Here is a 9,925-nt window from a genome sequence, read left to right as displayed (position 1 = left end):
TGTGCAAGTCACTTACCCTTCCCGGGTCTCAACTGCATCATCAGTTAAATGGGTTGCACCAATAACCTTAAGGCTGTGCAAGGATTAAGAGGGAATGTCTGAATAGCTTCTCTAGTGTGGTTCTCCGCACGTAGGAAACGCTCCCGCTCCGCGGCTCACACTCGCAGGGCTCCGCCCACCCCCCTCCCCGCCCCCGGACGCCCCCGGGCCGGGTCGCCCACCGCCCCGCTTCCCAGGGATTTACGAGCCGCCCAGTTGGGCGCGCCGGGCCCCGATGGATTTATTGGCCTGCTTGGGGCGGGGTTTGGGAAGAGGCGAGCACGGGAAGGAGGAGGTGAGGGCGAAGAAAGGGAAGCCGCGTAGGGGCCGGAGGCGCGCTGGGCGGGGCCGGGGAAGAGCCGGGCTGGGTTCCTGGGCCCCGCGCGGCGCGCACCGGGAGCCCGCGGCGGCGGGGGCGGGGGCGGCGCGCGGCGGCCAATGGCGCGCGGCGCTGCGGCGGGGGCGGTGCAGGAGCACCCGGCTGCTGACAGCCAAACTCACCAACTCCGCCCTCGTCCCCGCGGGATCCCGGAGCCCGAGCCGGCCTGGGGCCGAGGCCGCCCGAGCCGCGCTGCGAGCGAACATGGCAGCGGAATGAGAAGGCCGGCGCCGGGTCGTGGCCGCCGGCGCCGCGCTGCAGCTCGAGATCCGCGCCCGGCGCCCTCCGAGCCGCGTGCTTAGCCGGCCTCCTGGTGGCCGCTGGATTATTTCATTCGTAGCCGAGGGCGGGCGAGCAAGGGGACCCCGCAGCCGCGCCGGTCCGTGCTCTGGCTGGGTGTAGAGGCTCGTGCGTGCGAGTCGCCGGCTGCGGAAACCACGCGGGAGAGAGCGGGTCCCGGGCTGCGGCGGCGCGGACGCGGGGATGAGCCGGCCATGGGGCGGCCTCGGCGGGGCTCGCGGAGCCGGCCGGCACTGCGGCGGGGGCGCTGCCTGAGCCGGGGCTCCGCGGGGCTTCGGGGCCTCGGACGCCCCGCGGGGGTCCCTGCCACCGCCCCCGGGAGGGACGAGAGCCCCGCGTGGCGGACACTGCAGCAGACGCCGTACTGAGGCGCCCCGAGCCTGCTCCGCCTGCAGCTCGGTGCGCTCTCGGCACCCGGGCGCCTTGCCCGGGGCACGGGCGGCTGGCGCACCGCCGCGAGCCGGGTGCAGGACTGGCTAGAGGGGTGTGTGGGGGAGTGTTCGATTGGAGATCTGAGCTATAGCAGAACCCGGCGGACCAGAGCAGCCATGCTTCCCGGGGTGGGCGTGTTCGGCACCAGCCTCACGGCCCGTGTCATCATCCCGCTGCTGAAAGATGAGGGCTTCGCGGTGAAGGCGCTGTGGGGCCGCACGCAGGAGGAAGCCGAGGAGCTGGCCAAGGAGATGAGCGTCCCCTTCTACACCAGCCGCATTGACGAGGTGCTGCTGCATCAGGACGTGGACTTGGTGTGCATCAACCTGCCGCCGCCCCTCACCAGGCAGATCGCTGTCAAAACCCTGGGTGAGCGACCCCTCTCCCCTCCAGCCCCTTTCCTCCCCTGCTGCTTTTCTGATCTCGCCCCCTCTGCATCCCAGAGGCTGACGAGGCATCTACGCCGGGCCCTGGCACCTGAGAAGCCACATGCCACTCGGAGCTCCCTCCTTCCTCCTCCCCGGCCTTCCCTGCCTCTGCGCTTCTTCTCTCCTCCCTTCTGGCACCACCTGGACGCGCCTTCCCACGTGCGTGGCGCGGAGGCTGGAGGAGGCGTGTGTGTTCCGGGGCTGGCGACAAGGCGGATCGGATGCTGAGGACCAGGCACGAGCTGCTCTCAGGAAGAGAAAACTAAGTCCCCAGCTGTGCCTGTAGGGCCCCGAGTGTGTGCGTGGGTGCGCGCCTGCGAGAGGGGAGTGCGCGCCCAGGAACGCGCGGATAAAGGGCCCCACACGTGTGGCGGGTTTTCCTGGGGGCGGTAGACTACCTGACGGGTAGCAGCTGCGGCGCCCTGCTAGGCCAGTTTGCTTCTTCCTGCTGTTAGTTTGGTGTGAGATTAGAAGGTGACGTTCAGCTGGGATGATTGCGCCTTCGCCTTCGGCATGGATGGCGGGAGTGTTTGGATGGGGGTGGGGTATGCCCTGGGACGGTCTTCCAAGAGGTCCTGGGTTAGTAACCAACCGGTTTGGCAAAACCAGGGGGATTGAACTGTCGAGTGTGGCCGCTCGGGAATTGTCTTCTGCGTGGGTTTGAAATAATGTTAAAATTTTCAGGGATGGTTGCAGTAGTTCCGGAGGCATGGATGCTTTGTGTGGGAAAAGGCCCAACGCAACCAGTTTCACGTGGGAGCATGCTGTAGTCCCTCCTTAATAACCGTCAGGAAAGTTCCCAGGCCTGATGTTGACAAGCAGGTTGGGAATGAGCTCACCGCCCCTCGCCATCCGGTCCCCCCACCTAACGCAAGGGGGCTGAACAATCCCAGAGCGCAGCACATCGGCGTCCCTGCCATGCCCAGTGGAAAAAGGAGCTCATAGTTTGTCCATCAGCAGTTCTCGCACGTACCTAAGACAGTCCCAGGAATACTGTTCACTCCTTACTCTCCCAGGCAATGTAACACCCACCCTTGAAAGTTGGAATTCTTATTGATGAGCAAAGAGACAAAGCTTATGGCACAGGACACGACATTAAAGAAAAGTTACAGGGCAAGAGCAGGTCCAGTACTCAGAAACCAATCAATGGTAATATATGTCATCTTGGAAGCCATGTTTTATTTTTTAAAACTGGCCTAAATTTAGGGTAGGTGAAATGTACATATATGTTAATTCTGCCTTCAGAGACCTAGGACCAGAAGGTACAACTCTTTCTTCCTAGAAAACCATTTTTTTTATCAGCCCATTCTGCTGTTGATTCCAAGAAGGAGAAGGGAGAGAAGGGACGTCTGATAGAATTCCTAAGGAGGCTGCTCAAGGCTGTCAGTTTGTTTTCATGTTAATTTTATTAAGTTTCTGATATTTGTTCCTTATTTTCTTTGGCCTTGAATTGAATGTCATTGGGTTCTGACTTTTCTGTTTGATGTAATCTATATACTGGGTTGCTCACCTTTGTGCTTAACAGTGGATCTGTGTATATCAGACAGGTTATAACCATCCAAATGGCATAAATCTATTAGGTCGCTTTGTATCCAACAGGTCTGTCCTGAGATCTGTTTCTATAGAGAGCCCATGACTGGTCATATCAGAAAGACCTTGTAACATTGCTTTTCCCCACTATAGCAGCACAGTCCTGCACGTCAGCAGCCCTAAGGCCTATCTCCAGGAAAGTGGCCATTCCGGGAACAAGGATGTTGTTCCTATTTTGGACCCTCTCTTGTACTTCAGCCAAGAAAGCATTTGGGGGCTCTGGGTTGGAGAGAAGTGGTACGAATTACACATTTCTGGATACTTCTTATTTTCAAAAATTCCTATGATTTTTTTTTTCCTTGACAAGATTAACATTTGAAGTTACCTCTTCAAAACCAAGCAAGAGGCTTCAGAAATAGACCTAGTTTAATAATCATGACTAAGGACTAGGGTTTTGTTTATATTTTTGTAGTGAGTCTTGGGCTTTTTTTTAAACTCCTGATTTTGCAGATAATTTGAGATAGTTTGTGATTATAGACAATGCGGGGGTCATTGAATTTAGATGTGGCTGGACTTTTGTCTCATTCCCCAGTTCATCTTCACTGGAAAATGCCCAGGGGTCACTTTCACATTGTATTTGTGAGTATGCAGCTGGGGAGTTGCCTTGGTGTGCTTTGCTGTCATGGTTAGAGGTCCAACACACACACACACACACACACACACACAAAACACAGGAAGTGAAACACCCCTAACAGTTATAGAGCTGGTTTGGCCGTTGGGGGTTTATAGATGCTAGTGTTTGCCTGGAATTGGAACAAGCCAGTCTTGACTGGTCCTGGTGAAGTGTCCTCCTTTTGGCCAAGGCCTGGCCTTTGAGTTGCTTGCCCAGCGATGGTGGGTGGTCTGCGGCCCTCCATCCATACTCATGACGGGTCTCTGGTCTGTCAAGGGGAGGGGCTGGTCTGGGCGCCATTGAGGAATGACACTCTGAGTCAGTAGAATCATAGACTATCCTCCTTGAATTTCTAAAAATTCCCTTGAAATCCCTCCTTTGGTGAACTAGGCATTTGTCTGTTGTAGAGACTTTCTTCAGCTCTTTTGTACAATTTTTTACAGTGCCCACCACGTGCCAGGCAATGTGGCAGGTGCTGTGTATAAAACACTTCCCTTCACTGTGAGAATGGCCCCCTAGCCTAGCCGGTAGCCTCATTTTACAAATGAGGCAAACTAAAATTCAGAGAGCTGAGCGGCCTTGCTCAGGGACAGGTAGCCAGGGATTTGAACCCGCCCATCTGCCTCCCCAGAGTCCTTTCTTCCTGTTCCATCCCCTAAAGTTGCTTCTTGGCCTCAGTTCCTTCTCTCAGATCGAAGTAGCTCAGATGAGATCTTTGGTGCTCTCCTTTGTTCCTGTTCACCCCACGCATGGGATCCGTTCTCTGTTGAGTCTGTTCCTTTTTCTCCATCATCACTTCCTTCCTAGAAGGAACGAGGCCCCTACCTCGGTCTCTGAGCGAGCTTGCCTGCCCCTCCTCACCACTGCCTCTCTCCATCTTCCACACGGCTGCCAGGCTTTCCTTGGAGAACCTCAGACTTGATCGTGTCACTGCGCCCCCCTTTCGTCACTTCTAGGAAGAGTCCCAACTTCTTGGCATGGCAGGCAAGGGTGTGCCTGTGATGAGCCTTGCCCAGTCTCCTGTCCTGCTGGCTGTTCTGGAACCCCAAGGGCTTCAGCTAACCCCAGAACTCCTGGTGTGTCCTCGAACGGACCCTGTTTGATTAGAGGTCTGTGCCTCTGCCTTGTGTTTGTGATGGATGCCTGTCCACCCTGCAAGACTTGGCCCCGAGGTTGCCTCCTCCCAGAAGTCTCCCCCTTTTCTCAGTCTCACTCCTCATGTACCCTGCTGGGGTCTCAGCACCAAAGGCTGCTCCCATCTTTTCTTGAACCTATTTTAGTGCATTTGCGTAAAAGTTAAGTTTTATTTAGTTATTTTGAATAGGTCATATATATATCCACGTGGTGTAAATTGGAAATACTATAAAAGTGCACAGTGAAGGGTAAGTGTCCACCAGTCCCTGTTCTTCAACTAGAGCCAGTCCCAGGCGGTTTTTGTTTGTTTTTTTTTTTAATGTCTCCTTTTGAAGATTTTGCTAGGTATGTACTGGCAAATATGTTTGTGAGCATTTTTTAAATCTTTTTTACATAGTTGGTAACATCTCATACACACTGTCATATACCTTGCTTTTGTCATGCAACAGTATTATCTTGAGAAGAATTTATGTATACACTCACATACACATCTGTATGTACATAAAAAACAGCATACGAAAGTATCCATGTTCTTAGTTTTTGCTGTATAGTATTTCATTGTGTGGACTAATCAAAATTTATTTAACCAGTTCCCTATTACTCCGCATTTAGGTTGTCTTCCCAATCTTTTGCTTCTACAAACGTGTAATGAATAACCTAGAACCTATGTCCATTTGCACACACATCAGTGTGCTTGTAGGGTCAGTCTGTGAGCTGCCGGTCAAAAAGTATGTGCTCATTTCCTTTAACAAAGATGTTGCCAAATTAACCGGCCCCTGAAATGACACCGCTGTTTGTCGATTTCCTTGTGCGCCTCGCTCTGCAAGCCCCTTGACTGTCCCGTGCCTGAAGGCAGCCAGGATGGGGTCACTCACCTTAGTATCCAGAGCAGTACAGCTCCCAGCCAGCCTTTGGGGTCAGTCCAGACCTATGTCTGATTTGTCCTCCCGCACCTAGACTATGCAGTGAGCCACCTGCTGCCTCCCTAGGTCCACTCCTGTTCCTTATCCAGTCTGGTCTCTGTACAACAGGAGAGTGGCATACATACACGTATATGGCGCTATGTCACTCCCTGCTCAGAGGCTCTCAGCGGTTCCCCTGGCACTTGGAGCAATATTCAGGTTTGCTGCTTTTTTTGGCCTGAACTGGCTCTGCCTAGCAATCTCTGTTGCCTTTTTGGCGACTGTATACTCTCCCTGACCCTCCAGCTACTTGGGCCTTTTTACTCAAACACATCAGCCCCTTTCTGGACTCTGGGCCCTTGCAAACTGGCTTTTCCCTCTGCCTGGAGGGTTCCCCCTCACCCCTCTGAAGGGCTAGCTCATTCTCACTTTCAAGTTTCACCTCAGATGTTCTGTCAGGAGAGAGGCCTTTCTGGTCCTCCCCTCCCAACCAAAAGTTCTTTTTCCTCACTTCTCAATTATACCTCTGCAGCCTCTGCATGTTCTGGGTGGTGCCATCACTGTTTGTGATGACCTCTTTCATTTATGTGCTTGTTCTATTTGCTATTTGTCTCCCGAATGGGAAAGAAAGTTCTTTGAGGTAGGGCCTGTGACGGCTTTGCTCACCAGGGTGGCCTTATCTCCCCTAGACAGTGCCAAGCGCTGAGTCACCCAGTAGGCACACTGTAAATATTTGCTAAATGACGAATGAATGCCTTTTCAATGAATGAATGAATGCTCGGGGAAGGCAGACGATTATCAACAGGATGGGTCCATCAATCAGTAACATTTTGTCCTGCGTGCAGTAGCCCGGTGCCGCTCAGACATTCACACAGGGGCTCATCTCCCCGGGGTGGGGTGGGGAGGGGGAAGATCTTGCCAAAATGCAGATTCCAGGGCGGGATCCCAGGATTTAGAATTTCTCTCCAGCCCCCAGGTGATGTGCCTGCGGCGTCAGCCAGACACAGAGATGTGATGGTTCTCCGGGAAAACAAGACCAGCCCTGCCGTGAATAATTGACCTGGCGGGGGCACTGTGTTAAAATATCTGTTGGCCTTTGTGTGTGATGTGACAACATCTGTTTTTGTGTTCCCTGCCCTAGTTTTTGGAGACCATAGTGCAGACTCTCTGGGGGAAAGCCTCTCTGTGGGGGGGGGGGGCAGGCTCCTTTGGGTTGGGGAATAAGACTGTAGGGTCTCGTTGAGCTTTGTGTGCACATTGATTGATCTTGCCCTGACTTGTTTGGCATCCTCAGCTGAGGACCTGGGGCACTGTGCCCTTTCCTGCCCTACTGCAGAGTGTCTGCAGTTGCCCATGGTGGAGAAGGGGTTCTGGAACGGGGGTAGGAAGCTGGGCTGGGGGCCGGGGGGTGGCGTGGTTGCCACACAGGCAGAGAGATCGGGCTGGAGATGATCAAACATCCTTGTTGGATTTGGTAGTAGTAACCGTTCTGGAATCCCAGTTCCCCCTTGACGTCTCTTCTGGATGTTTTTCTCTCCGAAGACTGTGTGGAAGAGGCAATTGTGTTTTTCTCTCCGGGTTTGTGCCGCTGAGCACAGAGGGAAATGGTTTTGGTCTATCAGCTTGGTGTAGGGTCAAGAAAGCTCCGGGGCATTATGTAAATGGAAGAAATGATTGTGTATTGTTAGGAAAAGTCAAGCACCACCAGTCTCATTTCATCTAACTGAAATTAGGTGCAGTTGAGTGCTTATTATGTTGATGATATCTGGCTTTGAAAATGTACCAGTGAGAAGGAGCCATATGAAGAGATTGGACATTTTGATCCTGCAAATGGGGAAGAACCAAAAAAAAAAAAAAAAAAATGGTGGAAGTAGGGGCGCCTGGGTGGCTCAGTGGGTTCAGCATCTGCCTTCAGCTCAGGTCATGATCCCAGGGTCCTGGGATGGAGCCCCATGTCGGGCTCCCTGCTCGGCAGGAAGCCTGCTTCTCCCTCCGCCTCTGCCCCCACCTCTGCTCGTGCTCATGCTCGCTCTCTCAAATAAATAAAATCTTAAAAAAAAAAAAAAGTGGTGGAAGTAAATAGCATGTTTTAAGGGTTGCACCAAGAAGGAACTACATTGGCAGTTAGTTACATATTTTGATTCAGGGTAATCATGGCCCGTCATTATAGAGGAGGTTGTGATTCACAAAACCCTTGATGATAGAAGAGGTTAGCAGGTCACAACTGTGTAGCCATCCCCGCTGAGCCACAGTCTTCCGGTCAATAAAATGGAGTTAAAGATCCTATGATATAAGGTTGGTATGACAATTAAAATGAGAGGGGGCATGTCAAGACTTAGCCACTGCCCCCTCCCCCTGGAGCTATCTGTATAAGTTCAATAAATATTAATTCTACTTCACCTCGAGGTGATAAATTCTTTAGCCTGTTCCAAATGGTACTTTTGAAGATTTGTTTTTCGTATATTTAGAGATGATTCCCTTTTGCCAGATTCAAAAAATACAGTTAAAAGGTTTTTAAAATTTTTATGTATTTATTTATTAAAAGATTTACTTATTTAGAGAGAGAGAACAGGGGGAAGGGCAGAGGGAGAGAAGGAGAGTCTCAAGCAGACTCTGCGCTGAGCATGGAGCCTGACGTGGGGCTCGATCCCGCCACCCCAGGATCATGACCTGAGCCGAAACCAGCTGATACTGAGCTCAGCCGAAACTGAGCTGGATACTTAACCCACTGAGCCACCCAGGCGCCCCCCACTTTTCCTTTCATTTTTATTTTTTAAAGGGAATGTGCATACGCCAAGCTTCAGATGGGGGATTTGCTGAGAATCCAGTACTTGCCTCACGGATACATGCTCTAGAAGGTGCTGATGGTGTTCCTGGGAATGCACCACGCTCCTGTGAGGATTTATCATCACCTGTGAGAAGGAGGCAGGGCCCTCCGTGGAACTCAGAGGCAGGGACGTAGCTGAGGCTTCAGTAGGTGCCCGGAAACTCTGAACCCCTAGAATTTTGTCATTCTGTGCTATTCTGTCTGTGTGTGGGCCTTATCACCCATCCCTCTTTACACTGGGGCCCGTGTGCTGGGCAGAGCTCCCAAATACAGATATTACCGGTTTAGTCCTACCCCCTCCAGCCCCCACTCCCAGTTGTTCTGCTTGTGTCGGATGCTTTCTCCCGGCTCAGTCTTTTTGGAGGTTATCTGGTAACGTGGGGGGGGGGTTCACCACAAATGCCCTGCGGACCCCCTACTACAGGGACGCAGGGCAGGAGGGATTAGGAGTGATCAGCCCCAGCTGGACCGCACTCCCAAAAGGTGCTAGTGACGACAACACAGACTCGGTTGGGGATTTTACATACTGTCTTCAGCTACACATTTGGCATTTTGGCCGCTTTTATAGTGACCACAGTAAAACGGTGGAAAGAAAAGATGTATGTGACGATAAAATGATGCCAACCTTTTCGACATTATTATTACATTGAGGGTGTCTCTGCTGGTAAGATATGGGATGGGAGAGTAGACGAGCGTGACTGGCTCTGTGGAGTTTTATGACCCAGCCCCGCCTGCTTGGCGTGTGCCGGCAGAGGACCGCGGTGCGGCAGAGACGCTTTGTGCACAAGCGCTAGGGTAGGGCCTCCAAGGAGTCAGGAGTCAGGAAGAAGACTGAGGTCCTGAGGAAGAGGAATTTCTGCCCTCACATTGCCTTCACGCTGGGAACTGCAACATCAACCCTGCCCTGGGTCTCCAGCCTGCTGGCCTGCCTCGCAAATTTTGGACTTGCCCGGCCCCATGATTGCATGAGCCAATTCCTTAAAAATAAACCTACCTTGCTCTCACTCACCCGCCCATGGTCTCCTCCCCGTCCTCCCCCTCTCTCCCCCTCCCTCCCCCTCTCCTTTCCCCTCTCCCCCTCTCCCCCTCCCTCCCCCCTCTTTTCCCCTCCCCCTCCCTCCCCCCTTTTCCCCCTCCCCCCTTTCCCCCTCTCCCCCTCCCTCCCCCCCTCCTTCCCCCTCTCCCCCTCTCCCCCTCTTCCCCTCCCTCCCCCCTTTTCCCCCTCCCCCTCCCTCCCCCCCTTTTCCCCTCTCCCGCTCCCTCCCCCTTTTCCCCTCTCCC

The 9,925-nt window shown here is 53.3% G+C and overlaps 1 protein-coding gene across 1 annotated transcript in view; it reads left to right on the top strand.

The window, feature by feature from the left end:
- The first annotated feature begins 554 nt into the window (after window positions 1-554).
- The window catches only part of GFOD1 (Gfo/Idh/MocA-like oxidoreductase domain containing 1), a 106,022-nt gene continuing 96,651 nt past the window's right edge, over window positions 555-9,925 (top strand). Inside the window, exon 1 of the mRNA XM_025891095.2 lies at window positions 555-1,519. Within this exon, the coding sequence (XP_025746880.1) occupies window positions 1,267-1,519 (253 nt within the window). The 5' untranslated portion in view covers window positions 555-1,266. The remainder of the gene's footprint in view (window positions 1,520-9,925) is intronic.

Source organism: Callorhinus ursinus, unplaced genomic scaffold, assembly GCF_003265705.2.
Source record: "Callorhinus ursinus isolate GAN/ISIS: 27379988/994484 unplaced genomic scaffold, GSC_fseal_2.0 scaffold26, whole genome shotgun sequence".
NCBI classification, from domain to species: domain Eukaryota; kingdom Metazoa; phylum Chordata; class Mammalia; order Carnivora; family Otariidae; genus Callorhinus; species Callorhinus ursinus.
Note: the sequence above shows the minus strand (reverse complement) of the source record. Positions and strands in the feature narration are given on the sequence as shown.